The sequence below is a fragment of the Psittacula echo genome (genome assembly GCF_963264785.1).
Source record: "Psittacula echo genome assembly, chromosome: 4".
Taxonomy (NCBI): Eukaryota; Metazoa; Chordata; class Aves; order Psittaciformes; family Psittacidae; genus Psittacula; species Psittacula echo.
The window spans coordinates 30,016,008-30,030,937 of record NC_137738.1 but is presented as its reverse complement, the minus strand read 5'-3'; the positions used below and the strand labels follow the sequence as shown (position 1 = coordinate 30,030,937).

At 37.4% G+C, this 14,930-nt stretch overlaps 1 protein-coding gene across 2 annotated transcripts in view; it reads right to left on the bottom strand.

Annotated features, from left to right (window-relative positions):
• SIPA1L2 (signal induced proliferation associated 1 like 2) overlaps window positions 1–14,930 on the bottom strand; it is a gene marked incomplete at its 3' end in the record, with an annotated part of 85,699 nt that overhangs the window by 39,438 nt on the left and 31,331 nt on the right. For both annotated transcript variants that reach the window (XM_080616042.1, XM_080616043.1), the window contains exon 8: window positions 12,452–12,726. In XM_080616042.1, the coding sequence (XP_080472168.1) occupies window positions 12,452–12,726 (275 nt within the window). The remainder of the gene's footprint in view (window positions 1–12,451; window positions 12,727–14,930) is intronic.

Below are 14,930 nucleotides of genomic sequence, written 5' to 3'. Positions count from 1 at the left end.
AATTGCACAGAATTGTGCAACTATTTCTACCGTTGAACCATACACAGAATACATTTCTCCAATGCAATATTTAACTCCATATATTCCTAGACCATTCTCTTTATACAGTTCCCTCCCTGTTCACCGCCTGCAACAAATAAGACCAAGATATATGAGACAAAAGCCTCCAGCAGTCCAACCTTGATTCATTTCCAGAGCTGGTCCGTGTTATGTGAATGCAGACAGTTGTTAAAAGAAAATCTAACCTAAGATTGACTATTCAATTAAAGGCTTTCATAAAGCTTTATATGCAAACCAAACAGAACAAAGAATGACAGATGACATAGCAAAGTTTATATTTGTTTAGTGCACTTCATAATTTTTCATGTGGCCATGCAGACATAGTCTGTCATTACTTGATTAGGAAGTTGTGCAATTATGTAGGCTCCAATTTCAATCATCCTGCTGATTTCCTGGCATCGTTTCACTCCCTTCTTCATTCCTATAGACCTTATGTGTTAGAAACAAACCACCCCCTCCCCAACTTTTATTATTAAGATATTGATTCCACAGTTTGTCTTGGTAATTGAGAAAACCGTAGTGTATAATTCTCATTGTATCCCCTATTAGACAACCCTTCGAATACTGTAGGGTCCTGTAAAAATACCCATGGGTTTTGAAGGCAAAAGGGATGGGTACTACTATTTAGTTTGACTCAGCTTGCTAAATGAATAACTAAAGCATGATATAAAAACAGCGAACAACAATATTTCCCACAAAGAATAAGAACTTAAAATTTTGTAAAATGTTATGTCTGTTTGAATTATGAAAATGCATTCCTCTGGCAAATGAAGAAAATTATTGAGGACACTGTTCCTATAAAAAAAGGCTTAAAACCAACCTTGTTTCAAATCACTATAAAAATCTAACAATGTTACTTTAAATTCAAAAAGGAGCCTCGACATGACTGCTGCAACTAGCTCCTCAAAAAATTCACAGTTAAAATAGACATATTTTATATGGCTTCCTTTGGCACATTTAAACCGATCAGTTCAACATTTACATGAAAAATTATGCTTCATTACTTCACAAGCAGTGTCTAAAGAACAAATACCGGAGTATACTGAGATATGTACAGTTATAATTGCAGCTACCTCCTATATCAGAAACAAAGAATCAATTACTTTATGCCTGAAATCCAACATGGATCCCTACCCCCTGCCATGGATCAAGCTTCAAGTTATCTTGCATTTAAAAAGTCACAAAATTAAATGGAATTTCCTATTAAATACTTAAACTTGTCCATTAACTAATTTCTATTTACAATATTGTTACTTATTCCACTGGATGAAGAATACACATTGGCACTGGTATTGAATGATGACTTTTAATTCACTTTCTAATTTTGATTTTTTAAAAATTCACTTTAAAAGAATATGTAAAGACAAATCTGTATTTTATGGTCTGGAAAAGATATTTAAATTTATGTTAAACAAGTATAGGATATCAAACATCTTTCCCGATTACATATTATCGTAGAATAGTTAGGGTTGGAAAGGACCTTAAGATCATCTAGTTCCAACTCCCCTGCCATGGGCAGGGACACCTCACACTAAACCAGGTCACCCAAGCCTTAGTCCAACCTGGCCTTGAACACTGCCAGGCATGGAGCATTCACAACTTCTCTGGGCAACCCATTCCAGTTCCTCACCACCCTAACAGTAAAGAATTTCTCCCTTATATCCAATCTAAACTTCCCCTGCTTAAGTTTTAACCCATTACCCCTTGTCCTATCACTACCATCCTTAATGAAGAGTCTCTCCCCAGCATCCCTATAGCCCCCCTTATTACATCTAATATTACATTTTGAAAAACAGACTCATGTTATTTACCAAGCAAGAGTGACCGAGCATTAACCACACATTAGAAATGATAGCACTTCCTGTCCTTCACTATAGTTTAGTATTAATTAAATCAAACCTACAACATAAAGCACAGACTAATATCTTTGATTCAAAAGCCATATTATCCTATTAAAAATTTGGTTCATAAAACCTACTTTGCAATTACACACAGCATGACTCTATGATACAGCAGGTCATGACCGCATATTAAATTTAAGAGTCCACTATAAAAATCTGCAGTATTCAAACATTACTACAAGGAGCATTCTTGTATGTTCTGAAACAATTATCAAGCAGGCCATTAAACTTTTCAAGCTACGTTAACCAAACCTTTCAATATTAATTAAACATTCCATAAAAAGGTTCTGTAAAAGGCTCTGTGAAGGGCCTACCTTAGGCAAGGATGCTAGTTATAAAAGGTAAATATTCATCTCCATGGAAAAGTTAGATGCTTCCATATACTATGATCAGCAGTTTGCCATGTCAATTACTACACAAAAGCCACCTTCTCTGTTATATCCTACCACTATCTGCTGCTGGGTATGACTTTGGTATTTGGTCCTAACTATCTACAGATTTCATGCATCATGGACAATTTGTTAGGGTAATAATGAAACTAAACTAGTTACAATTAAACTTTAGTTCAATGCATCACACCTCTGAACCGCTAAGGGGGATGTAGGGATAGAAGAGTAATCATTGGTGTATACTAGTTGAATTACATTGATAAATAATCTCTTACTATCAACATTTCAATTTAAAACATTTATTCTGGCTCAATAAGGAGTCTTTATCTAACAGTACAGCAAGGAATTGCATTTTTCTAAACTCAAACTTTGCATTTGAAAGTAATCACTTATATTACAGTGCTTGTTTGTTCTTACCCTACAGTAGTTCCCACAAAGTGTCACAATGAGACTGAGGACTCATCATGCAATCTATTAAATCCACTTAATAAAACATAGATTAGTAATCACATAATTATAGGGAACTTAAAGTAAGAATTTAGTAGCTTAGTTTTGCTTAGACTCACTGAGTAGTTCAGTAGGACATACATATATTTTCCCTTCTTTGACACTCTGAAGTGTTTCTTGAAGGTAACCTGTTGACTCCACTGACTCCCTATATTAACTTCAGTTCAAGACACTGGATAAAATTCAAATGGTCTAAGACAACTTTGCTAAAAAAGTCAAGACAAAAATTCCAAGTTCTAGGCAACCTATTGACAGTAGTCATACTGCATCAAAAGAGATGTCATTTGAAAAACGGTATATCAGTTTTACTTTACAATAATTTCATAGCACAACAGATCTATGCAGTTGCTTATGGCAACCTCAGATAAGGCTGTTGCCCACTATCACTCCTGGTTAAGGTAAGTAAGTGAGAACTCCAACAGTCCCTTCATAGAGCTGATGAGTTGAAGCTGACAATCCTTCCATTATGAAGATACACTCATTGTCCTTCTGATCTTCGGTACTATCCAGTTTTAAACAGAATCTTTGTACTGGTGAGCTGACAAACAATTTAGAGGCCTCCTAAGAGCTTCTATACCTGCATTGTTATACAAAAAAAAAAAAAAAGACTAGAGAAATACAGACAGGATGTTGGATGAAAGGAGCTAGTCAGGAAATAAGAGAGGAGAAAAACCCCAAACCAATGAAGGTGCTTGGCTTACTTGCATGATCAGTATGGCAGTAAAAAACCTCTGCAGTCTCTACCGATGGAAACCAGGACACAAGCAGAGCAAGTCACATTTCCAAATCCCAGAGAAGAGAACAGCTACATCAAAAGACAACAATTGTGGAGAATATAGGCTTGAGAAGCAATTGGCAAGAAAGAAGAATTACAGGGAAAAAGATAAATAGGAAAGATTTTTGTGACATTAAAGAGAAGAGCCTTCAAAATTCACCATAAAATTTTAAGAACTGTAAAACCAATGACAGGGATGTAAAAGTTAAATCATGCTCCAACTTAAGAAATGGAAATGAGGAGTAACAGAGAGGACAACTGAAGCAGGGTGAACAGTACCAAATGAAGATCTAAGTCTTTGAGCTCTGAAAGTTCTGAATTTGGAATGAATCCTGATTTTGAAGTTTTCTTTAAGATACTGGAGAGAGAATTAAGAATAAGACCACACATGAGGAAATACAGGAAAACACAAATGTTTCCTATCAAAGACACCCAAGTAAAATGTTTCCCAGAGAGAGAGATTATGCAGCGTCTACCCCTTGAGTTTTTTAATCCCTGACTGGATAAAGCCTTGAATAACCTGGTTTGGCCTCATATCTGAATCCATTTTGAGCAAGAGGTTGAACCAGGTAATCCCCTTTCCAGTTTGAATATGACACCATGAAGCCAAAAAGTTCTCAGAGAGGTGAAGATCAAATCACTTGCAATTTCTGCAGAGATGTTGCACATTCCAAGCCCAACATAACTAAAACAGATCCAAAAAAAGGTTTTATATAATAGTAGGTGTATATACCCCAAGGTATTTACAATGAAAAACTGCTGATCCAGAATTGAGCATGCAGTGTGTTAAACTTCAAAATGGCCAAAATGTGTGCTTCTCTTGATTTTTTTTCAATCATGTTAAATAATTGTCTCCATAGAGACAATTGGAGCTTTGCCTGGCATTTTTGTTATTTTCTGCTTGACTGTGACAACTATACACGTAATAAACTTTAGCAATTATAACTAACTCCTGCTATCAGTTCATTCATAATTAAATGTATGAAAAACTCAAAGCTTTCTTACTTGGATGAGATATATGATAAGCATCAGGGAATAATTTTCAACTTTGTATCTTTTTAGCTTATAGCTCTGTCAGACTATTTCTGGATGGAGACCATATGCCACATACATTGCCTAGATTTTCTTTTGTTTCAATGCAAATCAAAATACAAGAAGACGCTCATGCAATAAAATTTCAGCTTTCCAAGGATCATAGTAACACTGCATAGTAACATGTAGTAACACTACAGTAACATTGCACTTATGAAAGCCTGACTCTCTTAAATACAATGAATTTAAGAAAGACATTAAAATGCAAACTATGTCTACTAGCAAAGGCCAAGTTTATACATCCACTTCTCTGAATACTATATTGGGAAGAATAAAGCTCAGAAGAATTTGTAAGAGACAGAAAACATTTTTAATTTTTTTAAAAAACAAAAATGTCTTTTCCTCAGAAGAAAACCATGATGTTTTGGTTATTTAATGAAAAGACAAAGCAGAGTTCATAACATATTTAACATGGGAAAGAGGGCAGCCCATACATTATGCCTAAGCACTATTGTTTGCTGGTGCTGCCACCCTTTCAGGGGCAGGAGGACTGGCAAAGACTTCATGGTGAGAGGGAGTCAAAAAGTCTTACTGTGACACTGACCTTCTATTAAGACTTGCACTTATAACAGCCTAAGTTGAAATCTCTGCTTCTAACCAGAGTTCTGACAGAGTTCATTTTTACCAGGGATCACTATCAGGCGAAATCATACTGCATGTCTCCTTCCCTGAAGTAATGATGTTATAAGTAGTACAGTAATTCTGACAGTAAAGTTAAGCATTTTCTACCGTTTCATTTTTTGTTGGATACAGAAGATTAACTCTTCTAAGTGATATGGCTTCCAATTAACATAATTGTATTTTCTTAGTGCTAGTTCTTCTGAGTATATCTAAAAACCATCATAATCTAGAGTTTTCAGATATTTGTAGCCTTCTTAGTTACTAGCAGGGGTAGTAATTAAAACCTTTGTTACATCCAAATTCTACTTAACAACCAAAAGTTCAGTTTCAGGTTTTTCTGCTTTAACCCGCCTCAAGTGTTGTTAGTCTGGCAGCATCCTGCCAGCAGTTCTAGACCTGACTTCTTTCTAGCTCAGACAGCTTAATTAAAAAAAATGAATAAAATTAATAATCTGAAGGGCCCTATGAACTATCCCACTAGCTTGTAGCAAACACTCTGGGGAGAAGATCTGAATTCCTCCTCAAAATAAACCCTTCCACTTCCTACAAAAAAATTTCCAAGCATTCTCTACTCTGCTGGTTATCTGTTACATTAAAAAAGCCCTACAAACACACCTGTCTAATAAGATCACAATCATTTAAGAGGAACAAGCATCAGAACTGGAAAATACAGAAAGTCATAATCCCCATTTTATTTGTGAGACAGAGTTTGCAAAGTTTAAGAGAATAAAACAACTTCAAAAGACATGCCCACAGGCAGTTTCAGTCATAGTTACTAAAATATTTCTATTTTCCAAATTGCCTACAACAGCAGTAAAAAAGTATGTTATTTGTTCAGACCAACAGGTAGAAACTACCACTGCTACATATCTTGAGCTTCTTGTTTCTCACCCATCCCTGGAAATTTTGCCTAAAGTTTTGTTTGTTTGCTTAACTTTCTAAGAACTGTTTCTTAAAAGGTTTCGTTTTACATATAATGGTAGTTGAACTACAACAGAAATATAAGTTTCAATGCAGTAAGACTATAGCAGAATCTTCTGTTTAAAATGGATTTAGAAGTACCTGAATTCCTCAATTGGATTTGACTGAGTAAGGATATGGTGCTCTTAAGCATTACTTTGACACCACCAGTAGCAAATCAGAATGAATACTATTACTCTTCCTGTTAAAATGTGTATAATTCTAGCTGCTGCACTGCAGTACTAAGTGATATAATAACAGAAGAACAAATCAACAGTTCTGAAGGTAAAGATACAGCATAGAAATAAATATGACACAAGGATACTGATTTGGATCTGAATACAATGACCAGCATGTGTTTTCTAATACTGCTTTGTAATTTGAATAATTTATGTTTTAAATAGCAATTTCTTCCTTCTATCTAAATATCAGTCTGGTGCCATGCAAATAATTATGATTTCTCAATTTGTGCATGATTATTTAATTGCTAGAGCAACTGAAAACAGCAGGAGCTTTGTCTCCGGTTCATTAATTTTACAGGGTAGTAAATGAAAGGCCTTATTCCATGACTGCTTCTGCATATACTGCTATCAAGACTATAGGTAGAATGATCTACATTAAGTAATGGAATGCATTTCTTGAGGAAAATTTTCCCCAGTAATTTCCTAATCACTCTAACACTCCTTTGTAAGCATCTTCAACATTAAAATAATTTATTTTCATGCTGAAATAAATTAATACAAGACAGTTCACACACATACACACACAAAAAAGTCATTGTTAATAGTTCATTACTAATATTCTCAGTGTATGCATGTTTATAACTTTTGGTTTTCTTTTAAAATATAAAAGGCTGATGGACTGAGGATGATTTGTGGCTGAGCTGACAGATTAAGAAAACAAGTTAAGAACTTGATTAAAGGTCTCCACTTCAGCAGATATTTTTCCAAAGGACTGGGACTACTTTGGAAACACCCTTGCACACTTGAAACTCATTTTCATTTGAAGAGTATAATTCCCAAGACACTCCATGGCATCATGTCCAATACATGTAAACACACTTCTGAATTTGATCCCAGCAAGGAGCCAGTGCTAATAAGCAACCTTAAAAAAAGTCCTTGTTGCTTTGTATTCCTAAAATACAGCAGACAGAGCAAAGCAGAACTCTTTTAAGCAGCAGAAATCTGCTGAATATCTCAGTACATGAAAGATGGGTATTAATAAAATGATACAAGGGTATTTTTCAAGAAGTGGTAAATGCTCCATCCCTGGCAGTGTTCAAGGCCAGGTTGAACAGGGCCCTGGGCAACATGATGTAGTGTGAGGTGTCCCTGCCCATGGCCAGGGAGGGTTAGAATCAGATGATCAGAGCAATCCCAGGCACATCTACAGGTTGGGCAGAGAAGAGATTCAGAGCAGCCCTGCAGAGAAGGACTTGGGGGTGTTGGTCGATGAGAAAATGAACATGAGCCGGCTTCAGTGTGCGCTTGCAGCCCAGAAAGCCAACCGTATCCTGGGCTGCATCAAAAGGAGTGTGACCAGCAGGTCGAAGGAGGTGATCCTTCCCCTCTACTCTGCTCTCGTGAGACCTCACTTGGAGTATTGTGTGCAGTTCTGGTGTCCTCAATGTAAAAAGGACATGGAACTGTTGGAACAAGTCCAGAGGAGGGCCGCAAGGGTGATCAGGGGACTGGAGCACCTCCTGTATGAAGATAAGCTGAGAAAGTTGGGACTGTTCAGCCTGGAGAAGAGAAGGCTGCGTGGAGACCTCATAGCAGGCTTCCAGTATCTGAAGGGGAGCCTACAAGGATGCTGGGGATGGACTCTTCATCAGGGACTGCAGTGACAGGACAAGGGGTAATGGGTTCAAACTTAAACAGGGGAAGTTTAGATTGGATATAAAGAAGAAATTCTTTACTGTGAGGGTGGAGAGGCACTGGAATGGGTTGCCCAGGGAAGTCATGAATGCTCCATCCTTGGCGGTGTTTAAGGCCAGGCTGGACGAGGCCTTGGGTGGCATGGTTTAGTGTGAGGTGTCCCTGCCCATGGCAGGGGAGTTGGAACTAGATGATATTAAGGTCCTTTCCAAACCTAACTATTCAATGATTCTATGATCTTTCTAACCAAGGAACTAGAAGTTCTTTCCAACCCTAATCAGTCTATGATTCTATGAATGTTTGGGGTTTGTTGGTTTTTTCCTTTTTTTTTTTTTTTTTGCTAAAATTATATTTATATTCTTGTAAATGTATGTCAATTCTTGATGCAACTGATTCTTGTAGAAACAAAGATGAATGTATTTTCGTATCTATTCACTGTGGAAAAACACTCTGTGGCTGAACTTGAAACCCCAGATTATGGCACTCAAAGTAAAAATTTTTTATAAACTACCAATATCTCCCATGAGAAATAAGGCTGAAACACAGAGGAAGAAAAACCACCTCAACTGCCACAAGATCATAAGCTCTGTAGGATGAGTCAAACTTTCAAGGTACTTATTTCAACATCCAAACCTACTGTTCTACAAATGCCACAGACTGAAGTATCGTTTCTTAGAAGAAAATCTAAAACCAGCTGTGAAGGGAAGCAATAATTACTGCAGCATACATGCAAAGCTTTCTCCTGCTTTTGAACCATCTTTCGTCTACACATGTTCAGTGTATAGATCAAGGATTGATAGACTCCCAACTTTGAAGGGAATATCTATACGTTTTGAGTGTTATTTGATAATTGTTAGAGCTACTTGACAGTAAAAAAGTTCTCTCCTGATGAGCTGGCACATGTATTTTAACTGTTTCTCACAGATATGTGTTGGAAATCACCCAGAGAATTCAGTCTATCCTATATAGCCATGTATGGATTCTTCAAGGACAGTGGCATTTCCTGTCAAATGAAGGTGAAATGGATTACAGTTCTCCAGATACTCCTGTTTTACATCCAAAACTACTGCCTGTAATTTCCTGGGTAAACCTGGCACCACAGTACGAGAGACATGAACATACTTAGTAGGTTGAGAGAGATCCTCCTTCCCCTCTACTCTGCCCTGGTGAGACCACATCTGGAATATTGTGTCCAGTTCTGGGCCCCTCAGTTCAAGAAGGACAGGGACCTGCTGGAGAGAGTCCAGCGCAGGGCGACTAAGATGATTAAGGGAGTGGAGCATCTCCCTTATGAGGAAAGGCTGAGGGAGCTGGGTCTCTATAGTTTGGAGAAGAGGAGACTGAGGGGTGACCTTATTAGTGTATATAAATATATAAAGGGGGAGTGTCACGAGGATGGAGCCAGGCTCTTCTCAGTGGCAAACAATGATAGGACAAGGGGTAATGGGTACAAACTGGAACACAAGAGGTTCCACTTAAACTTGAGAAGAAACTTCTTCTCAGTGAGGGTGACGGAACACTGGAACAGGCTGCACAGGGAGGTTGTGGAGTCTCCTTCTGTGGAGACATTCAAAACCTGCCTGGACACATTCCTATGTAACCTCATCTAGGTGTTCCTGCTCCGGCAGGGGGATTGGACTAGATGATCTTTTGAGGTCCCTTCCAACCTCTAGCATACTGTGATACTGTGATACTTGAGTAAGTCCAGCAAAGGGCTACAAAGATGATTAAGGGATCAGAGCATCTGAAACACCAGGAGAGGCTGAGAGCACTGGAATTGTTCAGCCTGGGAAAGAAAAAGCTCAGGAGGGATCTTATCAATGTGTATAAATACCCAACGGGGTGACGAGGAGAAAAGATGACAGGGTAAGACTCTTCAGTTGTATTCAGTGAAGGCACAGGAGGTAATGTGTGCACGTTGAAATACATGAAATTCCACTTAAGTGTAAGCACAAACATTTGTTACTGTAAGGATGACTGAACACTGGAACCAAAGTTATGGAGTCTCCATCCTTAGATATATTCAGAACCCAGTGAAGATGTCCTTGAGAAATCTGCTATAGCTGACCTTCCTTTGAGCAATGGGGTTGGAACTCAACAATTTTCAGAGGTCCCTTTCAATCTCAACTATTCTTTGTTTCTATGATACTGCAAGATAAGACACTGCAGATGGCTAAGACAAACAACTGAGTAGGAGACAAGGAGACGGATTTGCACAAGTTTTAGCTAGTAAATAGCTGTGATAGATTTATCTCCTTTCTCCAAACCTCTGGTAATTTCTGTCTTTCTGCCTTCTCCTCATTCCCCCCCTCATCAATAAATTTTACAAACAATGTCATAGGTTGTGTTTGTCAACTGAAACTCCAAGACTTGTCACATGATATCCATATTGCTTTCTGTTTGCTTTGTTTAGATTACAAACATTAAGAAAAGGCAATCTCAAAACTGTCTGGATATCAGATCACTTTTAGGTTGGGCAATCAAAATCACTAATATATTTTGTGAACACAAAGAGGGAAATGAGGAGCTTTCTTTTTCAGTGTGAAGTTGATATTTGTGAGAAAGAGGCATTAATGAAGATTTCTGTTTTATGCTAGAGATGAGACTGAAAACTTACACATAAATGCTTTGGTGTTTTTCATATTTTAGAATAGAAATAGCCTAAAAAAACCCCCAAAACATTTTCCTTAGTAATTAGTCACATAGATTTAAAAATTAAAAACAAAAACAAAACTAAAACAAACAAAAGCAGCTTTTGCAGATTTTTCCCAGTTTGGTGGCACTCAGAACTCTTCCTACACATAGTCTGAGTGCCATGTATCATGCTGATCCAGGATTTCAACATTTTACTTCTAAAAATGCATCAAAGAAGATACAAACGATTCATACAGTATGTATTTTTCCATCAGGGCCTATAAAATACACATTTTTACCTCCAGTACAATAGGATCTGCTCATTAGGCTCATATTCTGTAAACAGCTTGGAAATGTATACCAAACAAGTCAGTGAAAATTCATACCCAGAAGCAGATGGTGAGAATAGCAAAGCTAAGCAAAGTGAGGCTTAATTGCAAATTCTATCCAACTAAGCAAACCAGTGGTATTCTACATTCACAGGCATTTTCTTCAGAAAAGAACCCAACACATCAACACGCAGGTTGAGGCAGGGGAGAGCACTTCTGTGTCATTCATCAGGCCAATGACTACTTGGAGAATTGCCACCAATTAAACAGTATTCGTGTACAGTTGGCACCAACTTCATAGTGCTGCATGCTACGTAAAATTTTATGGCTTGTTTTCTTGCCAAAAGCAACACATCTAATGTTTTTTCTGTTAAATTAAAAATCAACAAGAGATTTAAAGTTGGCCTTCTACAAGAAGACAAGTAATTCAATTACTTTGGTACAGTTCTCATTTAGAATGAGCCAAATTAACAGTGCCTAGAGAAGGTATATGAGAAATAAAGCCACATTATTAGAAAGTTTTAATTTTTCCTGCTTTTTCTTTACCTCATAATATTAAAAAATGGGAGAAGAGCAAAAATCTTTGTCACCAAAAAAGGAACACCAACAAAAGGAAATTGCATTTCAACCCTGAAAACATGTGGTACATTCATTATAATAATATTTATTACAGTCTTTTCCTGAGCATGTGAGCATTTATTTCATATTGAACAAGATTTCTTTGCTTTAACTGATGATTTCATTGTTGTAATTCATTATTTCATATGACTAAATAAGATGCTTGCAGAAAGTGAGGAAGACTCTAAAAGTTGGTACCATATCTGTCCAGAACCCAATATTTCACTACTTTTGTTAAAATTTAAAAATTTTAACATAAGAAAAAATAAACCACATCTTTTTCAATAGTCAGGAATCAGAGAAATGTCAAAGACAGACAAGGCACAGTTCTCAGAGAAGGATTTTCAATTTTCAAATTTAGTATTAAAACACAAAATTGTCCCGTGGAAGAAGTCAAATCAGCTTTCATAACAGCTCAGTCATGATGCACTAAAGTTTACTCTTTCAGAGGCATATAAATATAAATTTTCCATTAAATTTCTTACAGGATCCATTTTATCTTCTATTGAAAGCCAAGAGTGGTTTTGGGAAAAAGATTGCTTTAAAAGCCTCAATAATATTATCACTAAACATGAGAGGTAATACCTACTTCCTGAGGGCCTCCAGTAAAAGAGCCATCATTTAAGCAACACCAGAGAAAAAAACCCAAACAGATACAAATGCCATATTGAGAACTGTTGCTCATTACCTTCTAGGTGCTCCATCCTCGTGTGGTTGAATAATCACCACTTTTACTGTCACCGATGTACGTAAAAGGTCAATCATTTGTTCATGAGTCAAAGTTGCCACAGCCACTTTACAGATCTCAACCAGGCGGCTCCCTTGCCGTAGGCCTGCCTTCCATGCAAAACCAAAGGGCTCCACATCTGCCACTATCCCTTCAAAGTTCACATGGAATCCAAGTTGGCCCAACCCATTTCTCCGAAGGGTCATTTCTGTGGTTTCACATCCTCTGGTCACTATCTAAAGAAGTATCAGATTGTTACAATAGTGTTAGGACATTCACCTCTTTGGGGACACAAACAGATCTGTTTTCAAACATAATAAAGGTGTGTATTCCAGACACAGATATCTTTAATATACTAATACTGATTATTTAAACATTTGTGGTTGAATTAAGGTTTCTATATAAAACAAAATTAAAAAAACATTTCACAATGCTAAAATTCTTACATCCCCAGAGCAAGCAGCTGGCCTTTGTCAAGTTCCTTCCCCCTTGCCCAACATTCACACAATACCATTTCCATCTTATTGAAAACTTAACAGCTGCTTTAGTTTCAAAACACAAAACAAGCAAAATACTGTCCTGTTAGTTACTTCACTCTAGTTGGTGACTGACTAAGAGTGTAGCCATTTTTAGTTCAGCATTAAGACAGTTTTAAACTTGAGATACAACATGAGCCAATTGAGTGAAATGATTTAGCTTTCGCAGCTTTTCTTCCTCAAGAACACAGCAATGAAAATAATTTTGATTTTGCCTTGTAGTCAGATTCCTAACTGCCACCGTCTCCAGATGTGGACATCACAAAAATGGGGTAAGAGCTTCCATGTGACTGGGAAATTTAGAAACAAAGAAATTACTTTCTTCATATTCAATGAAAAGTAAATCTGTCATTATATGGAACAGCTAACATCCTTCAAATTCAGGCTTTGCTAAGGAGGCTTATTTCTACATACAACATAACAAGTCCTCAACAGTTTTGCCCAGTAAAACATACTCATACAATAGCACATATGATGGGATACTGCACCAGACTAAGGCTAAATTTTAGTCCAAGCTTAAAACGTAAGCTTGAGAGTTACCCTAGCATTCCCTTCTGTCAGTGTCACCAAATCAGGATGTATTTTAGCTGTCAGTACAATTTAGAACAAAATCTTAACCACCGTGAAATATTATAAAAAATCATTGCTCATAATGCCTATCATTCAAAGATATCACACTGCCCTATAACACTAGAGGGCAAATATTGGACCTTTAAAGATACACACATTACTCAACTTAGGCATCTGATTTAAGGTGCCCGTTAGGAGGCTACCATCTTGTATAGCCCATTGTGTAAGACAGGTCTTTGCAAAAGTTGTCTTATAGCTTGAGCTTAATTTAGGAGGCTATTTTGGAAAAGCCATTCTCCCCTGTCATTGTCTACTTGAGCCAGAGTCTGGGCAGCCTAGCTCCCTTGTTCATTGTGTGCTTCCCTAATTCAGGACTTCATGGAGAGGGAATGGGACTGTGCAGCTAGTGAGATGTTGGTGCTGTGACTGAGTGAAGCTGTCACAAACCACTTCTTTCACTACTCGAGTCAGAGGCAGTTGATGAGTTGCAGTTTCATGGGAGGTTTGAACTGATCTAAGACCCTATCACCGCTACGTTGTCCCTTGTATCTCATTAGCACTTGTGCAGCTGTGCAGACAGATCAGAGATACAATACAGCTGAAAAATAGGCTGCTTTTTAAAACAGTGCTCCAAAAGGGTGTCAGAAAGGGAATGGATGGGACTGCCTCCTTCACTGGCAACTATTCTGAAAGTACATCTCCACCATTGACAAAGGGACTTAAAAACCAGCAACATTAAGCTGTAAGTTATTTTCAGTTTCCTTTTTATGCTTCCTGTTTAATAGTTTCCTTTTTATGCTTTCTGTTTAGACACATCTTTTGTCCAAATCTGTTACAGAGTCAGAGATGAGTGGCCTAACTTGTACTTCCTACCCAATCCAGTGGCTGACTGAAGAAACTTTGGAGCATTTGTGTAACTTACACCAGCAACTTGGTCAGTGACCGAAAGTCACAGTTTTGGGTACCTTAGTTTTAAAGCACTATTGCCTTTATAAAATATTTCTATACTTATATCTGTCACTCAGCAGAAAAAAAACAGAACTTGCACACACAAGAAAAAGATGCCACAAACTCATGAGCAGCTGTAAGTTTGCTGATCTGAGGGAGCTGGCCTACGCTCATGTGTTTAACCTGTGATAAACTCAAGGCAATAAAATACAGTTAGCCCTCATTCATCAGCGGCTAATCTTCCATAAGCTGTGAAACACTGGAGAAAGACCTCGCAAGAATCTGATATTCTGAGAATCACTGCATGGCAAATTTAGGCTGCTTAAACTGCAGCACTTTGACTTCATAAGTCAAATAACCTTCCAGTTATTTCTGAAGATGTAGGC